The 23,057-nt window shown below is 37.3% G+C and overlaps 1 protein-coding gene and 1 pseudogene across 1 annotated transcript; one reads left to right on the top strand and one right to left on the bottom strand.

The window, feature by feature from the left end:
* Positions 1 to 1,144: 1,144 nt before the first annotated feature.
* LOC131779797 (frizzled-10-B) lies at positions 1,145 to 4,779 on the top strand. The gene is given in 2 exon segments (XM_059096394.2): positions 1,145 to 2,961; positions 2,964 to 4,779. Coding segments are annotated over 2 exon segments (1,962 nt in total). The 5' UTR covers positions 1,145 to 1,253; the 3' UTR covers positions 3,218 to 4,779.
* Positions 4,780 to 7,810: 3,031 nt separating this feature from the next.
* Positions 7,811 to 21,216, bottom strand: LOC131780543 (transmembrane protein 135-like; annotated as a pseudogene).
* Positions 21,217 to 23,057: the final 1,841 nt, after the last annotated feature.

Below are 23,057 nucleotides of genomic sequence, written 5' to 3' on the forward strand. Positions count from 1 at the left end.
AAACATCGGCCCATATTGTGGAGCCTTTTAGTAACAAACTTTGTTATGACTCAAAACAAATTAGGTACTACACAACTCGACACACGACGAGTCGTGAAATCGGCGCGCTTTATCAGCAAGGGAAGATGAATTTCAATCAACATGGATTTATCAAAAAAAATATCGCACTTTCATATCTTTGTCGGTATTCAATTAAGGTCCTTGTTTATCCGGGCTCGGCACCCTCATTGAAGTTTAATGCCTCAATTAAACCGATATACCAAAACATTGGGCAGGATCGAAAAGTTTATACCAGACTGGAAGAAAGGACATTAGTTTTGTTGGTAAAAACGTGCAGTAAAAGTTGTTATCACATGGCTCTTTGGACAATTACGTCCACAATGTGCCCGCGTATATTCCATTTACGCACTTTGTGTTGAATCAGTTCAACAAAATTAGATGTTTATTCAGGCGGAAGGACATTTCAAAGGCGTCTTTGAAGTCACGCTTTGACAGACAAGAATGGAAAAAGAACCTTCTCCGTCAGAAGATAATGACATGTGCCATAAAAGAAAGGAATAATTTATTACCATAAAAAGCGAGGAGTTTATTAGCTTTTGAAACTAGAGCACGTCACTTAAGCTAAAAGGTTTTTTAAGAGAAAACGCTTGGTTCAAACAAACGTGATCGCGCAAATTTTATCCTCTTGTTCAAAACAAATCGAGCTTCAACATGTATCTGCTTGGGTCTCCTTGAAAGGACTAAAACCTTCTGTTATCACTGATGAACAGAATTCTAAACGTAGGTTAATTAGAATTCCTCGGGGAAAACGTTCTTCGGTGATAATTGAAAAACATCGCATAAATGCATTTTAATAACTTGCTGAAATCTCCAACAGGAGCGCTTCCTGAGTATTAAAAATCAGAACAATTTCCGCTGAACGTGTCTTGTTATACTCACTAAAAACGCCCCGACAAAGACCGCAAATTGCGTTGTCGCACTTTCATCTGGCCCATTTTGCGGAAAACCTTTAATTCCGAAATCTACCGCTTTGATTGGCTGATTGACGAGGTGGAACTCTAGCAAGAATCCACCTGTCTCTGAAACAAAAAGATAATTGACAGTTGACAGGCGCAGCAGGCATGGTAAGGTTTGACATTCACAATTTCAAAGCAAATAACGAATGAGAGTCATCAATGGATATTACTTGCAGTTGCGGCTTTTCTCTGTGAAGTGACGGATGAGGCTCTTGTTGGTTCAGTCGTAACAAAGATATGAGGCAACTGTGGAGAAGGATTTCGGCCTTGAGCCAATCTCTGGGTCCACTTTTCTTTCTACTTCTCGTCTGTTTGCCTGGATTGCTTGGGAAAAAATCAAAATGTCAAAAAATCACAATACCTCTCTGCGCGAACCTCGGTTACAACATGACGCAGTTCCCGAATTTTATGGGCCAGGAGAACGAAGAGGATGCGGCTACAAAAATAAACGAATTCGCGCCGCTGATTGCTGTGAACTGTGCGCCGCAGTTACGATTTTTTCTGTGCTCCATGTTTGCACCAATGTGCGCCGAGGGAGTAGATCATCCGATTTACTCCTGCAGATCCATGTGTGAGGCAGCGAGAAATGGATGTACCCCAGTGATGCAGAAGTTTGGATTCGACTGGCCTGACATTCTAGATTGCAGTCAGATGCCTTTTCAGGGTGACCCTAGAGCCAAGAGCGACCCTAGCAAATTGTGCATGGCTGATCCAAACATGGATCACAAAGCGATGAACATGTCGGAATTTTGGAAAAATATTGATTCTTTGGACCCAAAGTATAAAGAAGTGTTGAAAAAATTAGGACAAATTCCCGGTTCATGGACACCTGATCAGTCAACAGTTGCACCGACTACAAGCGAAGGCACTAAAGAAATATATCCTAATCAGACAGATATTGGGGCCGTGAGCATTCCATCGTTATGTAAAAATAATTCAAGAAACCTGCTCGCCAAGAAGTTTGTTCGCGTTGAAAAATATGACCTTTGCGTCCCCAGGTGCGGCGAAGACGTCTTCTTCACTCCGAGCAACAGACAATTCGTGGAGACTTGGGTCACGATTTGGTCAGTATTGTGTTTCATTTCCACTGCGTTTACGGTTCTTACGTTCGCTATCGACACGGCAAGATTTAAATACCCCGAAAGGCCAATTATTTTCCTGTCGTTCTGTTATAATCTCTACTCGATCGCCTTTATAGTCCGCGCCATCGCGGGTACTGAGAACATTATATGCGACAAGGCTAACCATCATGTAATAGCAGTGGGTTTGAACATTGCCGACCACGCAGGCTGTTCAGTGGTCTTTTTGATGCTTTATTACTTCGGAATGGCCTCAGCGCTATGGTGGGTGATGTTAACGTTCGCCTGGTTTTTAGCCGCAGGATTAAAATGGGGACAAGAGGCGATCGAAGCTAAAGCTACTTATTTTCACATCGTGGCTTGGACTGTGCCCGCCGTACAGACTATCATCGCCCTTATCATGAGAAAAGTCGACACAGATGAACTCGCCGGGATTTGTTATGTGGGTAACAGCGATCAGCAAAACCTAGGGGGGTACGTACTCGCTCCGTTATGTTTCTATCTCATTGTCGGAACGCTGTTTCTCTTGGCGGGCTTCATCGCGCTCTTTCGAATTCGAACAGTTTTAAAGAATAAGGAAACTGACACGAACAAGCTAGAGAAACTTATGGTCAGAATCGGAGTGTTTTCCATTTTGTACACTGTTCCAGTGACTTCAGTCGTCGCTTGCTATTTTTACGAGCACGCAAACATGGAACGTTGGCGGCTTAACGTCTTGCAATGTCAAGGGGACGAGAACTGCATGGAGGATCAGGGCCCGAGCGTCGAACTTTTCACCGTAAAGTACTTTATGCTATTAGCGGTTGGCATCACGTCGAACATGTGGATTTGGTCCACAAAAACGTGCCAGTCTTGGCGAAAATTTTATATAAAAAATGTCGAGGCAAATCCGAGAAATCTTCCGAGAAAAAACCGCTCACACAACAAAACTCCACAAACAGTTTTAAAACAAATCATTTTCGCGATCGCGGAGCGGCAAACCCACAAGTTCCCTACACGTTTAACGCGCCAGTCCCTTGTTCACAAAGCTCTTCAACAGCTGTCACATCATTGCCAGTTCATTCGCCATCAAGTTTGCCTCAGAGCAAAGCAAGTAGCGTTGCGGCAGGCGCTACTGTGTAAAACAAGGCTTATGTTTCGTATGACTGTGCGGTAAAAACAGAAACCTAATCGCGGTTGAAAGTTTTCTTTTCTTAAAGAAAACAGATGAATGTTTCATACTTGACACCTTCACACGTCTCAGATGGCTGATTTATGCGATTAGGAACTCTGATATTCACCGCGCCTTCGAGGAAGGAGTGATGTCACTGGTTCGGATGATTTAGCGACAGTGTCACATGAAATAGCCCAAAGGTAAAAATGAATCAGCGTTGGTTATGATGCAGAGAGACGATATCAACTTGAAACAAAACTTGAAAGCGTGTCACGTTTTATGGATTTAATTACTTCCACTTGAGAAAAAGAATCTTTTTGATGAAAGAGTTTGTTGAATATCAAAACAGAGGAAACAGATACACACGAAATTCGCGCACGTTCACATCGAGTCGGAAAAAGGAGACTTAAGCAAATGCGTTTCATACCGCTTTCGCCGTTGACATAAAGATAGAGACAGATTACAACTATTGAATCATTGGTAAATCATTCCGCTTTAAGTGATAACAGTGTTAAGAGTTCCCTTAACTAAATGAGGCGAGAACATTTACAACTTCTTAACTGCACAATACATTTTTAAACGGTTGGAATAACAGTACGTCTAAACGCTGTGTTATCCTCGAATTCACGCTGCGTGGCCTTGTTGTTAGTTGTTAACTTTTGATATGTGGATTTTTCGCTCAGGAGGGGCCAAGTGTAATTACAGAAGGGAGCGTATTTGCAATTCATATTTTTGCTAGCTTGTCAACAGAAGAGATCACTTAATTCACAACAGGTTCTCGTGTAAAAAACGCAGTCATCCGTATTACAGCGGTTCAGTGTTAAATGTATCGAGAATTTTCAGTCATAACTAAAATGGTTAAGGTATGTCGCCTACAGACGAGCTTGTATTATGGAAATGTTAAGGGTCACGCTTTTATTTTCAATTATTAAACACTATTTATATCTGACATTTAAAATTCATCGTGCTATTCAATTTAATTCACCCACATTTGTCATTCACAGCTTGAAGTTTTCAGTACGTCTGATTTTTCGCTTATTCCCGTTGTGATAGAAAATAACGCGAGCCTATCGTTTTCATAACTTAGAGTTCGCTATTCAGATTTCGAGTCAATGAAAATGAAACGACTGCTGTGTATTAAATTTCTGTGGCATTTGAAATCTAGGAGTTTACAAAGTCGGAAAGGGTTTTTCATGAAACTGTCACTAAGAAGCAAACATGACCATTAGGGTTTTTTTTTTCTTCAACAAGTATGAATGATTCTCCACCTGGTCGAATTGAAACCACGCAATCAAAAACTTTCAAATTAATGGAAGTCAACCGCACTATAGTTTTTTCTTAATATAACCGTGATAAGAGGAGTTACAACTGTGGAATATCAGAAAGGACGGTCTCTTTGATTCCAATCCAATTAATAATTTTCAAAAACCGACGCAAACACATATTTTAAAGACAGGTCATTCCTGGGTTAGTCCACGGAAGACGTCTGCCAAGCCTTGTAGCTGTAAATACAGAACATTGCTTATATAAATCTTGTTATGGGTGTTATGGATGTCTCCGGTTCTAAAGTGAATTGCTCATGAATATCCCTCAATGTACATTTGGGTTTCCGGCACAAACGCCAGGTCTGGCCTCTTTGAAGATGTTGTTCTTAGCAAATTCATTAACTCGGAATAAAAGACTAGAAGTGAAGGAGTACCATATTTTTGGTGGGAAATCAAAACGGAACTTGATATTGTTGTCATACGGCGTAAATGCTCTTTTGACGCCAAGAACTAAAACAGGGATTACAAGCTGACTTAAGGAGACAGGTCTTGAGACTATCGATTGTTTACGAGGTGGTTTAAGGTTATATTTCACGACTCTTTTGTCTACGTCGAAGCAGAAAATTTCACAATGACGCTCTGAACAAAACTAGAGTGAACGAAATAAAGCTCTTCTTCAGCTATCATTTTATCACTTAAGATACTATCACGTATTTCGTGTTACGACTTTCATTGCATGATTGATACATAATTTCACGTATAGGACTTGCTTAAAGGAAACCACATACAAATCTAGGCGACCACGAGGGAATTGACTACGTGATCAGCTGTATCCTTAATCTAAAGCAGCTTGAACTATTTAGCAGGAAAAAAGGCCAAAGAAGAGGAAAGCGAAATAATCAAAGGAACCAATTGCACTTGACAAAGATGCATAATCATCGGATCAAATTTGTTTACAACAGATTTCTTAAATAGAAAGCTCGATTACCCTGAAAGTCTTTAGCTGGACTTAGAGTTATTTTCAGTTAGTCGACGAAATTATTTGTTTAGATTTTTGCAAGAACATCCACGCCATCTAAAAAATAAATGAATTGCTTCGAAGGAATTAAGTGCAATTTGGAATCCATTTTGTTTATCTTCAGATCATTTAAAGTTGCTTTTATTGAACAATAGCTGGGATATAAAACAAAACCCACAAAATCTTCTCTAAAAGTGCCCTAAGGCTCACGTTATTTTGGAAATACTGGCGCCATACGTTCCTAATCCTTTGTGTATGAAGACCATGTCAATTAGGAAATGAAGTGGTGTTGAACTATCTTAAAAATGAATCTTAAACATGCCAAAAAACAACAATGCTAATGAATATGAGAGAAGATAGATTGCCTGAGAGTATATCCGTTACGGGCAATTAAGAACACACAAGAATCGAAAATAAACTTTCAGTCTAACAGCTTACATTGATCGATGCCTTATACTTGTGCTACAATGAAATGGGCAAGTTCATTTTTAACGAGCAGATCTCGCCATGGTGATCCACGGTTGAAATTCGGTTGCTTACTTAGTGTTGCAAACTAAAAAAGCTCAAGAAGAGAATCTATTCACAATTGAGATTGGAATGGCCTCCAACCCCAAGCAATTAAGAATCGCGAAGGGCTCTCTCAAAAATATATTTAAGTTGCCGTCGCTGAAATTCTCGATTCATATGTTCGAAATATCTCCCGGCTGACGATGGTTTTATCACGTCTTCACAATTTGGATACTTTTTAGCCACGATATCACTAAGGAGAAAATAACTTTCACCATCAGCAATCAAATAATTTTTGTCTTTGATGGGGTTTGATGAAAATTATAACAGCTGTAGATCATCGATTATCTGAATTTCTGCCGTACGACCCTGAAGGAAAAATCTCCAGTTCTCGCTATTGTTTTGAGACTAAAATTCCGCTCCTTTTGTGTTTCCTGACGTATGGGACGTAAAGTGGTAGAAGTGGCGTTGTGATATTTATCCAACTGACTTTAAAACTGCGCATAACTTTGAAGTTCAGCGGTTTCACTGTTGTTTTCCGGATGAAGAGACAAAGGGGTTGGTAGCCCTTCCGTTGTCACTTGGCGCCTTTTTTGTCTCGAATGCTTTGAGTCATTCGATGATAAAGTTTTATAACTGACATCGATCGGATTCTTTTCCACAGACTTCGAGGAGTTAATGATGTGATACCAAAGGGTAAAAATATCTCAAGATTTCTCATTTTGAGATTACGATGATGGCATAAGACATGCTGAGAGTATGTTTTTTTCTATTCAGTTATCGAATAACCCAAACAACGTTCAATTCTTTCACGAAATCTTTTTGAAAAAAACCGTGCGACTTAAAACAGAGGGAGATTGATATCTCGAGATAAAGAAAAGAAAATTGAGGAACGGAAAAGAAAAAAAACTAGACAGAAACAAAAGGAAGCAGGCTATGATACTAATCTTCAGAAACAACCCACGTCTTCTTTTAGTCTTCCGGCCTTTCTTTCTTAACCTGATTGAAACATCTCATTAATACGAAAAAAAATGTAAACAGAGCTAAATATTTATGCTCAAAGTTAAAACTCTGACAATGAAAATATACGAGCTCAGTGTTTTCGTTGTAGAGTTACTCAGATGAATGTAGATCAAAATTACGAAGGAAATACTTCGCGCGGCGTGGCTCCTAGTGTTGTTTATGTTGCAAATAACAAATATTTCCAATTTCTCGTTCCACACTCTGTTGTGTTAGCGCTGTTTTTATCCCACGCCTTTCGTGAATAATTATATCCTTTGCCAGTTTCAGTTGCATCAATTGAATTGCTTAAATTTCCACACTCCCTTGTATCACGTTTTCGACCACAGTACCGGCCTTGAGATCAAAATCAGGAAATATTTGTAACTAATCCTACGCGTTAGGGTAAAAAATATCCTCTTTTAGTCACCAGAAGTTGGGATTTAAACCCACAACTTCCTCATATAGATCGATCGTAGACAGCGTTTCCCTGAAACCATTTGCCATACCATTTGCGACTGCCCGCAGTTTAATCCTAACATGGATAGACGAGGAAATATCAAGTTCGAAAAGAAAGGAGGCGATCATAGCTGAAATATGTTATCGAATTTTTAGGATAAAAATGAACTGTCCAATTCAACATCCCTCAACTCGCGTTGATACCTTTTGTATTTATATTTATGGGTTTGATGTATGTCTAACAAAAAGACTTCAGCACAAAAAAAAATTACAAAAAAATTAAAAAACCCTTCCTATTCCCCAAAACAATTTGATAACGTCCTTCTTCATATGTAGGGTCAAAAGACAGAGGCAAAACGATTCAGCTATTCAAATCTACGAAGCACTTCAGCTTATCAATCCTTATTCTAAACTATTCGCTGTTGTATTTAATTTGTTGGAGAGAAATATGAGCCTTACACTGCATTCGAAGCTGTTCATCATCATTCTAAAGATTAACCGACTCTGCACCAAGCTTATACCTCTCGCGAAAGAGGCCTACCTACTTCAATTCGATTCTGAATAGTCGATTATCATGATAGTCGATTATCATTAAATCAAACAAACAAACAAATGATAAATCTATCAAACTGATCATGATTCGTCAGTCAATTAGTAATCAAAAAGCCAATCAATCAGTCGTAAATAAATTATTTGCCAATCTGTTGGTGATTAAATCAACGAAGATCATTAAAATAAAAATAAATTGAAATAGTGTCTAAGAATGATGCGGGGAATGATACTTTATTTGGTTTAATTCAACCTCTGAAACTACCATTTACTGGAAACCACCATTTACTCTGGAAGAGAAGGGATTGAAATTAAAGGATTTGACTGATTTTTTCCTTGGTTACTTACACTCGATATAAATGATAGGAAGAACAGTAACTTTTGGTTGCCTATGATATGAGAATATTTGAGCATCTTGAATTCTTGTTCTGACAAAAGATAGGTAATATGACTTACAACATATCACTGTTAGCAGTAACACGCAGCTATTGTTGAAAGACCATTTCACTAAGAATCGTCTAAACTACAATTTGGATGTTAAATCTCTTTAATGTCTCAAGAGGAATTTTTCGTACAAAATTTTACCAAAGAGAGCGGTTTGCGTGCCTATGCTACAGCCAAAGAAAGCAACCTGAGAAGTAACCTAGGATGCACTAGGCAAATAATCCAATCAGAAAGCTGTATTTCACCTACGAGATTAATTGACCAATCGGATTGCACAATTTTCAAATCCGACTCTCGCCTGCGTCATCTTACAAACCACGTGTCAGCTGTAAGATGAAGTTCCCTATCAGACCCCGATTATAGCGTGGTTGAAGTAAGTCTTTCTGATTGGTTCCACATTACTAAATTTATCTACTCATATGCTTTCAGACGAAAAGAAATATTGTAACTTTCTTACTTTCAAAGGCTATTTACTAGAATATTTAAATCTCGCCTTGCAAACAATATTTATTATCAAACAGGCTAATTGTTAATTAGGCATTCGATTACTTATTTTCCAAATTGATTACCACTACCTTCTCGTTAAAGACCTATACAAATCATCCTTTGGAAATAACCTACTGCTCTCTGTACCAAATATCTCATCCACTTTCGCTCTGTTTAATTCACAAAACCTGCGTGTAAATAAAAAACACAACAGCGTTTTAGAACTGATCTACCCTGGAAGAAAACTCAACTAAAAAATTTCCAAATGACTAAAAAACTATTGTTTTTAAATTACATTTACACAAACCTTAAGAAAAAAAATATAGCAAAGACTTTGACTGGTAAAGTTATGGAAAGTTCTTGTAACTGAGGCCGAGCTAGAGATCGCACTATTCGCTCTCAATTTTTTTGCTTACTGAATTTTGTATAGTTTCTTACGTGCTTGTTGGCAAGGAGAACCCAAATGGGGTTTTTTCTCGTGTTCCTTTTAATTAAACACATTAATGAATTTTCCAGCAGATTTCTATAATTCTTTGGTCCCCAACAACAACTGCATGTTGTGGTTTAACGAAACAATTTCAAATTAGAACATGAAAAATGTTTATGAACCTCCGACTAGAAGTCCATGGGTTAGCCGTGACGGAATGGAGTTCCATCCGGGGGGGGGGAGCAGTATCTTCTCCATTCTTTTTTGGTCCACTATTACTAGTTTAGCAATTTTTCAGTCGGCCCATGTTTGTATTTTGTGGTTTTCTTCAAGTTTTTTTCGCAAAGAATGAAAATATGGTAATGAATGGCCATAAACCACAAAACAATTTAATCAGGTTCATCGAACTTTTCTTTTCCATTTGAAATGCACCTTTGAACCAGCGAGTTGTCATATCAAAGGGTTTCTGCAAGCACATGTTTGCTGTATTCATTTCCAATGGTATACTGATTTACTTGCGATTAATTGCAACTTATCTCCCTTATGAATTATTGTTAATTCTAGTCATCGACATCTAAAAATATTTTTTAACCTTCTTTACCAGGTTATTTACAACAGTATTATTATCCTAAATAACTCTATATTTTTTATCAAACACCATGAAAAGCAACAAGCATCAAAACTTTTCAACAAGAGGAAATAAAACCTATATATAATACATAAATATCAACATATTTCATTTTTGCGAGTAAATCCATACTAAAGACCAACTAAAACCTATAGTGTGATGACGTGATCGTCTGTAGCCTGCTCTCAGCTAATGGAAATGAGCTGCCTCGCGAAAAAACGTCAAGGGATGTGGGGGGGAGGAGGAGGAAAGGGGGAATCAAGCAAAATGAAGATAAAGATGAACGGGAAAAGCTGTCTCTCTAGCAGCCACAACCGCTGTTAGTCGCTCGCAGGCTCTCTTGCTCGTCTCCTCTTACTGAGAACCAGACACAGTTTGGATCGTCCCGTTAAGGAAGTCCTGCAAAGGGCTAGCCGGCTCACTGTCGTTTTCAGGACTGCCCATACCTGACTACCACGCCACACGATCGACAGCTACTCTCAGAATTTTTAACTGTCTGTATACTTGTTACACTGCATTACAGCCTTTTAACTTTCGATGTGAACTTGCATGATACATAATGGTAGAGTGAGTTTGCCCCAACCTCTTGGCCGTAACAACGTTTAGATACCGCCAATAAGATGGCCGCACACTGTGAACTTCCCAGGTGCACTACGATGACATGAACAAATATTAGAATGATAATATTTTTGAGATGGGGGGAGGGGGGGGTGTCAAGCGCCACTATGAGTGCTTAAGAGCACAGGAAGACTAACTGTACCCTAGAATTGGTGAATGACTAACCGGGTGTCGACAAGTCCGTCTGGCTGTATCGCAAAATAACAGGTCATAAAATGAACTAAACACGCCTTTTGAATGGTTTTTACTGATGATCTATTGACAGACGCATAGATGCATATATGAGGTCAACAGTAACAAAATTCTGCTTCTTCAGCGTCATAAGTAAATCGATTCCACTCATACTACGAACGGAAATCAAAATAGGCTCTAATAGTGTTGTCAAGTTTATATGACGCTTTTAACAGCACAAGGCCTACTCTTTGCAGAGCAAGACACCTCAAGTATGAAAATACGGTTTTCTTACCGCATGAAAGAGAATGCAGTTGAGAAAGAATACGCTAAGATCTCTGCATAAGGAATGGAAGGAAGAATCCCGGCTCGATATACCATGCTTGTACAAAAGCTGAAAGACAAATTTTCTTCATTTTAATCTACCTGTTCGTACACTTCATGCCTCTCATCGACTGTGAAGCAGGAACAAAGAGCAAGTAAACAACATTCGGTAGAACTTGCTCGGAGGCATAAGGGTTACTCTGTGCAGGGGCCTAGCCAGGATCTTTCACCCCCCCCCCCCCCCCCCCCAAGCTACGCCCTCGAAGGCGTGCTTCTAGTCGGGCATTAAGAAAGGGAAAAGGGTGGAGTAAATCGCATCTGTATACTGGAAATGGTCGCCATCTACATTCAGGCCCAATGCAAATTCACCTAGAACGCTCAATGACTGCAGACACCTGTCTTTTAGAAATTCTTTTTTGAGTCCCAAAAGTGGCGTCAAATCGCAAAAATATGGACTGTAACTAAAGGCAGCAAGGGAATCAATGTGGCTGATATTTTTCAACAAGTTGAGCTTTGGACGTGACATGACAGAAAAATGAGTTCTCAAATGGATTTACTTCTGTCGCCAGACAAGGCAGTGTTCACTCAACAAGTGCATTCTTAAAGTAAACGCATTTACCTATCTTTTCGGTATCAAAATGTATTTCTTTATAACTACGCTAGGAAATTTTAGAAGGCTAGGTTAACACAGCTCATACTTGAACTTCTGTGAAAATATCATGGACAGACCGGCTGCTCGCACCTAACAAGAAGAAAATAGGCAAGTTTATGCATGACAGATGATGCTAAATGTGGGTGAAAAATTTCGTTTGGTTCAACTCCAACTTCATCAGCCACAATAACACGGAAGTTGTTGGTAGCATTAAAGTCAACGTTGTAATGAAGCAGACTCGTATGTCAAGATACACTAGCCCAAATTCCAAACTTTCCTCCTTTGATTACTGTAAATGAATCTGTTAATAGGCAAGACACCTCGAGAAGACGTGAAGTTCATGACGAAATTCAGGTTCATTTACTATCCAATGACATTGAAGGTGATATTGTTCACTTTTGAACCGTTAGTATTCTATTTAACAGAAACGCCCAGATTATTCATTCTAGCCTCATTGGGTTTCAAGTTCTGCATAACTTTCATTGCACAGACCCCCTGTAATAAAACGAACATGAGCGAGAGTTTTCAAAAACACAGATTTCCAACTAAAGATATACCAATCCTACCTGATATTAATCCATTCAATTCATCTCTTTTATTTCTCAAGAAACCTGACACCCATTCAACAGTCTAGAGCAAATAACAAGTTACTAAAAACAAGTAAATAATCATAGCTAAAGGCTGGAACAACTCATCTCTATTAATCACTACCAAAAGAATGAACATACATCAATCAGAATACTACAGCAAAATTGCTAAAATGCAATGTTTAGTTCACACACCTTAAAAATTGCAACAAAACTTCCCAGGAATACACCACATCTAAGACAGTCCTCATTATAAAACAATCTCAATAGCTTCCCTAATAAAGCAAAATGGATAGAAACACTAAATAATGCATAATAACAAACCTTGTGTTTTATGAAACACACTGTTATAAGTGAACTTGAGTTATAAAACCTTAAGTATCCACACATTGTGGACAGTATGCATACTCTGCATACTGATCTCTATACTTTCTTAAGGTGCCAACAAGGATAATTAGATTAACAATCAACAACTTATTAAGTTATATTTGATTCAGGGTGATGACACTTACAGTGTTACTGATAGTGCTATAAAGTAATTTTAAATGTAATAGAAAGCATTCATGGAAATTAATGGAAAGGCTGAGAAAAGATGACGTCTTTTGTACAACCTGGTCTTTTAAATGCATGTCTTTTGTCCAAGAAGCATGGGCACCAATTGCACAATGTAACCAGTACCAAAGGCCTTTAGTGTTGGTTGTAGCCTGCAACACAATATTTTGAAAAATAAAAACAATTAAAACAATCCCAAGAATAGTCAAGATTATCACACACTCTTTAAGACTTAATGCCTTACACTTACACTTTTGTTACTTTGGCATAAATTAATCATAAATTTACAATTGTATAAAAAGGCTAAAAGGTTAAGAATAGAATAACAAGCAGAAGTGCACTGTTTGGGTGTCTTGCAGTAACTCTGAAAATGATGTAAAATTTCTTTTTCCTAGTCTGTTTTTCCAACAGGATTATTTGTACAGCAAGGCACTTTGGTTTTCAGGGTTATAAGACATAGTGGTAATAGAGAAAGGGTGAGTATTTTGCTTTTTTGGAGTTGCTTGCTAAGGCAGCTTTTCTACCTAAGATTAGTAGTTTAGCTTAGGCATGATGTCCTAACAATTGTAATACCTACTACGTAAGATGACTGTTGTTATTTGCAGGATGTGAATTTCACAACAGTGAACACCAACAGAGAACCTTGTGACCAAAGGACGCACAATACATTTTTGAATGAAGTTGGTAAATTTACAAAAAAGCATCCAGTTTTGACCAATGACTCACAAAATAAGTCTCTGCACCACTATTTCCTAATTTATTTTTAGGTATTACTAACTTCTGTGCCATAAAATTGCTCATTCAATATTGCACAGGTGGGATGATGAGCAGAGATAATTACAACAAATTTTCAAACCTTGTAGGTTGAAGCTGTGAGCTGACTATAGGAAAAAAAACTGAAAGAAGAATTTTCAAATCAACATGCAACTCAGAGTTCCTTCCTCTGCTAAAACTGTCTACATGTTGTAGTGACCCTTAACCAACAAATTCAAATTATGTGTGGTTTCATTTCAACTCCTGTAGCTCTGATTACAAAAGAGAAAGGGGTGTTCTGCCTGTTTAATATCCTCTCTCTGTTTATCATCTTTTTGTATTTTAAATGTCATAACAATACTAACCATTTTGCTGCATCTGACTTTCTCGAATGTTGATTGAGAGACTTGCTTTAAACTGTCTACTTCTTGGCCAGGACTGTGATCATTTGGACCCAAAAAAAACCTTCAAAGAATAAATCAGAGTACCATGACTTACCCTGAGTTAATCCTTTCAGAAGGTTTTAAGACTAATTTATTCACAAAAATATAATGAACCCTTCAACTCCCAGAGCAACCAAGGCAGAATTTACCCCCCTTACAATATAAGTAGACCACTGGTGAGAATAAAGAAAAATATCAATTTGGAACCATTAGTGATCCACTACCCAAATCCTCCGACTAATTTTATAAGCATTGTATGGAAAAATAGTAAGGAAAATTCCCAATGAGATCTTGAGAGTGGAAGGGTTAAGATGGTGAGATTTCCCTATCAGATATTTCATCACATACCTTACTAAAGAATTCAAAACACCATCTGTAAGACCTCCCTTTTTCCTAATTGCAAAATAAATTATATAATATCCATTACTACCTGTAGTTCCATTTGAAAGACTAAACTGTACTCTAGTTGTATCATGACTACATGAATATATGAAAGTATAAAAGCTGTGTTTAGGGAAACTTGGAAGAGAACTGTTGGACAGAGGCTGAACAAATTAATTATTATGACAAATTTCCTGTCATCACCAACATTTTCACAAGTGTAGATGGTTTGTTGTGACTTGACAATTTTGGCTGAAGTGAACAAATCTTCAAACACACCACTAACAAATTGTCCAAAAAACTGGATAGATCAACTAATAAGCAAAACTGTGATAAATTTATAGATAATTTGTTGTAAAAGCTATGACCACCATGTAATTGAACTGAAATCAGTCTACTAGACAGGCAAAAATTTTCTTTTGTTGCAAAACTTGGGGCTTCTAAATTTTTAATGATTTCAGATAAATCCTGGAAATTGGAGGTGGAATCCTTTATGGCTGGTCTCGTGAACAGAACAGGTGCTGACAGAACTTGACAGCTTTGAAATTTTTAATCCAATGCAACTGATGAAACAAAATTTGTCATAACAAATTTGTCCTTTGATTTTTTCACAACAGTTCTTGGTTTTGTCTGCTGAGGTGGAAAGGCCCTAGGTAAACAGCTATGTATAAAGCAAATTAGCTGGTTAATAAGGCCTAAAGGTGGGTGATGGACATATGCAATTGATTCTAAGTTAAGGGAGTATTTGAAAGAGATTTTTTAACCACAGCACTACTTACTTATAAAGGTACATCATGATGGCTGTTGCAATACAGAACAACAGAATCTACCAAACAAGAAAAACCTCTGTAAACATTAACAGCATTGAATAACATTATTTACTGTCATTATCTCTACTCTCCTCCCAATTGTTTTTTGCTTTTCAAAAGCAAAGCTACCAGAAGAGTCAATATATCAGGTCTGGTCACATTGAGACTCTCACACATAATTGATGGAGATGATCTTTAAAAATTTTGTAGGAAATTATGACAGACAACATCTGCTTTGCACGGGTAAAAGTTGGTCATTTAGGAAATAAGCCCTCTCTTTTAGAATGTACCCCTCAGGGAATGTTCACTGCAAGCATCTTACAGGAACAATCATATGACAAATGATTTATTTTTTTGAAACTCTGAATTCCAGATATTTTTTTTTTTGTTTTGACAAACACTTGTATACACTCTAAGAGAATGTTTTTTTATATAAAATGGACTGCTAGTTCGCACCTGGATTCATGATCAATATAAAGGGTTTACACTCCAGCTACATCATTGTTTTGTGCTGTTGGGTAAGACACTTAACCCTCTCAGTAACTCTCTCCATCCAGGAGTATAATTGGTTACCAATTAAACCTTTTTACCCTAACATCAGTAGACATATTCTCTATACTGTTAATGATACATTTCTTGTGGGTGCTAACAAGGAGAATTTGTTTAATAATCAAGAGTTTCTTTTGTTGGTGATCATTTCCATTATTCTCATGACATTAATGTTTGATTCAGGTTTATATTGTGAGGAGAAATTAGATGCTAGTCACTCTTAGGGGTTAAGGGTTAAGAATCAAGGGAAGTTCAGGAAATACATGGAGGGGGGGGGGGGGGGGAACAAGGGTGAGAGTAACCTGGAGTGGAAAACTCATGCCCCATTCACACCAAAGCTTAAACATGTTTAAAAGTTGTTTTGTTAAACACAGTTTAATTTTTTTTTTCTTCATAGAAACTATTTAAACCGAATATTTTTGACTTGAATGTAGCACATTGGAAATGCAAGTTAGCAAGTACTTGAATCCAATGGAAAATCAGTTTTTCAGTTCTCTGTTTATAATTTTCATTCAATGAAAACCAGTTTAACAAACATGTTTTGCTGGTGTGAATGGGGTATTAGTTTAGGAAATTGAGCCTTTTCCTTAGGTATGTACTACTAAGTGGATTTTCACTGCAAGCATTTCAGAGAAATAATCAAATTTCAAATGATATCAAGTAAAAGAAAAAGTATCACACTGAAGCAGCAGTTATAGTCTTAGTCCACATGTTACAGAAACTGGGATTGGCTGTGGCAGTTAAGGGAATTGGTTCATTAGGCAAACTCTCCATTGTTATACAAATTTTCACTCTAAAACAGAAAAATAAACACATCCCAACAAAATTATTTTTTGCAGTTCAGTCTTCCAGTTCCATCATCACCAGTGAGTCGCATGGACATGGACAGGGCACATCACAACACTGCAAGTTGATGGTATATATACATATATATATATATATTGTATAAAGCATACCTCTCCATTAGGAACAGGATGAATGAGACCCCTCTCCTTTAGCATGTTGTAAGTTGTTTCAACACCCTAAGGTTTACACAGATAGAAAAGTACAGTCATATTCCTCAACTGACAAACAAGTTGGGTTTGAAATGATTTCAACCCCACCACTCTCATCCATTGACAGTTTTCTTTATCATTCCCTCCTGTCAAACCCCAAATTGAGAGTGGAAAAGAGGATGCCAACAGGCAGAAGATATTTGAAACAACCTCCAGGAACATAACAGCAATGGTTAAAAACCTTTCCCATTGTCTTTTTCTTTGACGAACTTGCCTTGACGAACAAAAAGAGTTGGAGCACATGAAGTACCTGTACCCATACAAAAAATATGTTTGCAAAAGCATTTATAATGGTGAAATGGCGCAACAATAGTTCGTAGGAGGTTGGGCTCTGGATTCAACAAATTCCCCCCCCAATCAAAAGAGTTCACATATGAAGCCTGGTATTAAGACCACACACCATTGAGCCTTAAATAGGTAGTTTATAAAAATGTACAAAGATGATGAAAATTATTAAATATCTGGTTATTTAAGGATAGTTTACCAAATTTGTCATGGTAATAGTGCAAGGGTGCCTTTCTTCTTCTGCTTTTTTTCTCAACCGAGAATGGTCAGTACAAGAGATGCTAGAAATCCAGGAGAAACACAGTTGACAGTTAGCTGAAAGATCCAATGAGCTTCCTGACCAAAGCAGAAAAAATGTTCTTACATTGGGTATTGACCCAATGTACTCCTACCCCTACCGCCTGCTATTTTAAACACAGTTGCCTTAGTTTTGTATAAACTCAATTTTCTTTATATTATATCCATCATCATAATTTGACTATTAATTGAAACTGATTTGAAACATTTCAAACCAGAAAACATGCGATCTCACAAGGTATATGGTAAAAGACTTCAGGAAATTAAAATCCACATTTACATCATATATCTCTTCTTTACTGACTAAAATAAAATTCCTTTATTCACTGTAATTGCTAAAAATTATTTACAAAAATTATATAAAATCCTTTAAAAATCAAAAAATACATTAAAATGTCCAATAAAAATCTAGGAGAAACTAATGGATCCTGCTTCATGTATGTTTCCTCCTTGAACTTTAAAGAAGGACAAGATAATAATAAAAAAGAAAGTATAATAGTAATGTGAAGATATTAAAAGTTCTAATCCTAAAATCTTGTGCTCCTAATTCCAAAGCCCCTACTAATCCTAAATGTGAGGAATATTAAATGCTTCAATCTTAAAATCTCCTTAGTTCCTAAATCAATTTCAAAATTGTTGTCTGTAATGTTCAGCGGAGCTCTTCAACCATACACTGTGAGCCTCTCAATCATAGTCAACGCAGACTTCAGGAGGGCAACAACATTATAACACGAAGTCTCCTGCATTAGTCTTAACTCTTTAACTCCCAGATCAAATTTGTATTTCTCCTTAATGTCAACCATACAATTCTTTTAATGTTAGTTCAGAGAATTTAGTATGGGATCAACTAATTATCTCCAATTGATATTTTCCTTTATTCTCATCACTTATCTAGTTGATAAGGTGTTGATGTTGTAAGGAGAAATTCTGTCTTGGTCACTCACAGGAGTTAAAGGGTTAATCAAGACTATAACAAAATCATCAAAGTAAACAGACCTTAATAGACAGACATAAACCACCAGTCCTCCACCATTGACAGCCAGAAAACAGGATGACCTGATTACATCCAGTCGATACTTATATTTAAAGTACGTTACATCAGCCCTCCTCAGAATACCACCAATCCTCAAATAAACTTGGAAGTACCCAAAGATGATAAATATATCACATGCATATTAATAATAGATACACTGGAAAAAGTGTAGAGCATAAATGGATACAATTTCAAACCAAAAGTTTTATGTCCAACACCACTATTTATTTGGTTTTCCATGTAACATTTCTGAGTTTGCTCTTTCCATCAACTCGAGGGAAAACAAGTCTGACTAGTTTCCTGAGGGACCATACATTAAGTGCTTTGTTACATATTTAGACTTTCTCCTAAACAATCATGTGTTATGTAATTGGTGCACAGACAACAACTGCACAATTGTATCCTAGTTGGAATACATTATAATTCGATCAGGGGCATGTGATCAAGAATCAACCAATCACAGTGCTTGTTTTGTTAAGAGAAAGTCTAGGTATAACAATAGCCATTGTTTGTTAGTAGCCTCCTTTTGGTGTCAACTTAAGCAAAGCTACTAGGTGGTATACGAAAACAAGACATGGTTTCTTGGGTGTGTGATTTTCTCTGCTACTAAACAATGCCATTACAGACTTATGGGATTACATAATTTAATTAAATTATGATTAGGAAAAACAAAATCACATTGTTATTCCTGGATGTTTCTTCCTCCAACTGGAATTTTAAATAAGTAACAACCTTCAATAAAACTGTATGGAGCCTGTAATTACAATTCCAAGAGGAGATTAGAGAATCCTGTTTTTTAATTCAGAATCATCTGAGGCATAAGGATGTAATATTCAACAGGGAGAGAATATCCAGATCAACTCCTTCAATTCTGTTCCCTGGGCATGTGGGGAGATATAATAACACTCCAAGACTTAGGAACATAGCATTTTCAATCGATTAACAAGAGAAACTTGTTAATTCAAGGCTTCGTGACGATTTTTAAAAACAACTTTGCTTCCTTTTACTGTGAACAACCGAAAACGTGCTCTAAACACTCTCAACAACGTAAACATGGAGAAACAAACATTACGTAACATGGAGAAATATTCCTCAGACAAGTATTTGTGATGACCGTGATGATTTATGGTTTCCACTAACCAAAGGATTTTTGGAGTAAGATACTATTAATACAAAAGCCGTTTTTTTAGTATTATAGAGATAGACTACCTGATATATAAGCTTACATTACTATGTGATATCAAAAGTCATCAAAATTTGCAAATAATTATTTTTGTAGTGCAATCTTACCATGTAAAGGAGACCATAAATTTTCAAAGGATTCCACAAAACACGAACGAAGATTCCTGCAGCCGCAGAAGAACATGATGGAGTCCACATATGTGCTAATTCGTGACACGAAATCCTAGAGGTAAAAGGATGTAATATTTTTGAAAAACAACCATACTGTCACCGTCCGATGACTTGTTCTTGAGACATTAGTGCAATATTATTTGATGTGAATAACCGCCATATTGCACCGAATTGACGGCGAGAGGACTGGGTTAGAGAAAGACAAGTGTTCGCTAATATTGCCCGGCAGATTTTGAAAGTGAAGTTTACTAAGTATCTAACTACGGTCTACTTCCCTGATCGAACTGAACCGTTACCGCGGTGTGACTGAGCTAGAATTGACTGACTGAAGAGAGACCAGCACCATTCAAATTTAAAAAAGATATCATGGGGAGGCAAACAATGGGAGGCTGTGAAAACAAAAGTGAAAAAACAAGCATACAGCCACGGGCGAGCAAGTCTTAATAAGAGAATACCGAATTTTGTTGTTTACTTCAGTGCAGCTTAGACTGACTTCGTAGAGACCTTATGAAAAAATCCACGTTACAACCCTGGTTTGAAAATCCCTAACAGTCAATTCAAGCTGCGAGAAGAGGGGTATCTGAAATGATTGCAGGGGTCACCAATAGGCGTAGCCACAAGTTGCCGATAAAAGTGCCAAAAAGTTGCCGAAAAGTTGCCGAATTTCCAAAAAGACGCCGAAAAAGTGCCGAAATGTAGCTGTTTTTTCTGGAATTGTTTGGGCTTAAAGTTGGTTTTGTTGTGGGTTAAAGGTTAGATCCTTTACATTATATGTAGATTTTATTCGCACTTTGCTTCTTAACAAAATTTTATTTTTAGAATACAACGCCTATTCCACAGAATATATTAGAGGGTAATATGCGAATAATCTACTTTTTGTGAGATACTAAGGGCTTGTGACAAGCTACAACTTGCCACGCGATACCGCTGACCTCGTGGACAGGCATCTAACTAGGTTCCCACACAGTATAAACTAGTTGAGTTACAGGTGACCTTTCTTTCAAAAGCTAATAAGTGTAGCAAAAAAGTCAAAAACCAATGTTCAAAATTCTTAAACATATCAAACGTTGCCGAGAAACTTGTGGCTTAGCTTAGTCACCAAAACCAGAAACTTCATTGAAATATCCAGTTTCTTTTTTGTCCATAACAGGTCCTCGAATAAACTAATGGTGATATAATGACCAATGATGTGTTGAAGAACGTGGCTCTCACTGTGAGAGAGGAAGTACTGGATAAGGGAAACACCAAAAGCCCACTCATTAAGTCTATTCCTTCCCGGGTCCTCTGAGGTCAGCTGCACTGTAAAGGATACCGAATAAATCATATGGAAAGTCTCTTTTGGGTAGGAGGTTTCATTTACAATAATAAGACCAGAAGAAAATTTCTGAGTAAAATTTTCAAGTTTCTGCACAGACTGATCAGCTTAATTATGTTTGGAATGTCGCTTTGCTGAAAAATGAACAGCTGAGTTTTCTCATTGGTAAACGCACAGCAGGATACAAATTGTTGCAAATCAGGATAAGTGGTAGAAGAAGAAAAAGTTGAAGTTTGCCCCAAATCAGTTTGGCAAGATGTTAAATAATTTTGTTTCATATTGTAAAGCATTCCCCATATCATAAACTCATCATATCTTACATAATAATATATATCAATTTACATTCAGCTCCCTCTCTGTTTCCGTTTTTTTTTTTTTTATTCTTAATACAAATAAAAGTAGATTAAAGTAACGATTTAACTTTGTTTCTACTCTGCCTTTGACTCGTCACTATTCTACCTTTAACCGTGTAAACCCTAAGAGTGACTCGCATTTAATTTCTTCCTATAATGTCACCCCTGAATCACACATTAAGGTCAAGAGAATGAAGGAAATGATCCCCAACTAAAGAAGCCCTTGATCAGTAAACAAATTCTCCTTGTCAGCATCTTAGGAAATGTATAAAGAACAGTATGGAGAATATGATGTAAAGGGTTAAACTGTGATCATAATATTTGCAACAGGGAGCCCATCTTGTAAAAGGGTATAAAAGCCCTGTAGTTCCCAAGGGCTTCCTTGCCCCCTTCAGTCCTTTTTTTTTTTAGCTCTCTCAACCTGATTATTAAATTTATGGGAAAATGAATAAAGCATGAAATACTGGCAACCAATTGAAGGAAAACAATCTTGGAATCCACTGAGTGCTAAGGGAGCCAACGTTTTATAGCCCGGCACTGCTCTGCCGCTAAATTAAATCAGATAGTAGCATCATTGTTGACTTTTCATTAACACTTCCCCATAAGGAAAATAAAATTATAAACTCAGAAAGGCTACCGACTTCTAGAATTAAATAGTTTTGTACCCTTGCCATATATTTTTGGTTCGTCATGAATGAGCGATTCTGTTTCCAGTTTAATTTGTTCTGTCATTTATTGAGTAGGTCAGGAAAGTAACTGGTGATTACAGGTTCTTTCTCTTTCATATAGGAGGGCGAAACATACTTGGTCGAAATCGGAGGAACATGCTTCAGTTCGCTTAATGTTAAGCGAATTTGCACTGCTTATAGTTCAGTGCTCCAATGAATAAAAACAAGAAAATACTCAATGTAAAGTGCTTTTTTTTTAGGGAAGGGAAATAAATCTTTCTCGAAGCCGCGAAGTTGAAAGACAGAAGTTCGAAGGAGTTATAATTAGTACGAAGATTGATGTCCTGTTAATGAGATTTCGGCAATTCTATGTCTATCCATTTCACAGTAAGGACTAGTGACCTGAGACAATGTTCATTGATTTCTTTGACATAACACTGCTGAGTATGAACCGGAGACAAATCGACCGATTATTAAGAAGGGAAGCGGTGTTCTTTTATGGTTGGAATCCTTTTAGGCTCACCTTGCCGATAAACCTGCAGGGATCTTCCCGAAGGGATTCTTTGAAAATTGAACCCTTGGTTTAAAGAAGCAAATTGGAACATCACAAGGGCACAAAAGCCTTAAAGTCAACAAACCGCAACCCTGAGCCGGCACATATTTTTTCCTTTATTCGGGGAAGGCTTCCCGCTGTTCGCACACGATAATTGACTTATAATGGTGGCTAACGTATTACTCGATTTAGCAAGTTATCAATCAAATTTTCGCTTTCTTTATTACATGATAAGTCAGCAGATTTTCGTTTTGGAGCGAAGCTGATTTAAATTTC

The sequence above is a fragment of the Pocillopora verrucosa genome, chromosome 9 (genome assembly GCF_036669915.1).
Source record: "Pocillopora verrucosa isolate sample1 chromosome 9, ASM3666991v2, whole genome shotgun sequence".
NCBI classification, from domain to species: domain Eukaryota; kingdom Metazoa; phylum Cnidaria; class Anthozoa; order Scleractinia; family Pocilloporidae; genus Pocillopora; species Pocillopora verrucosa.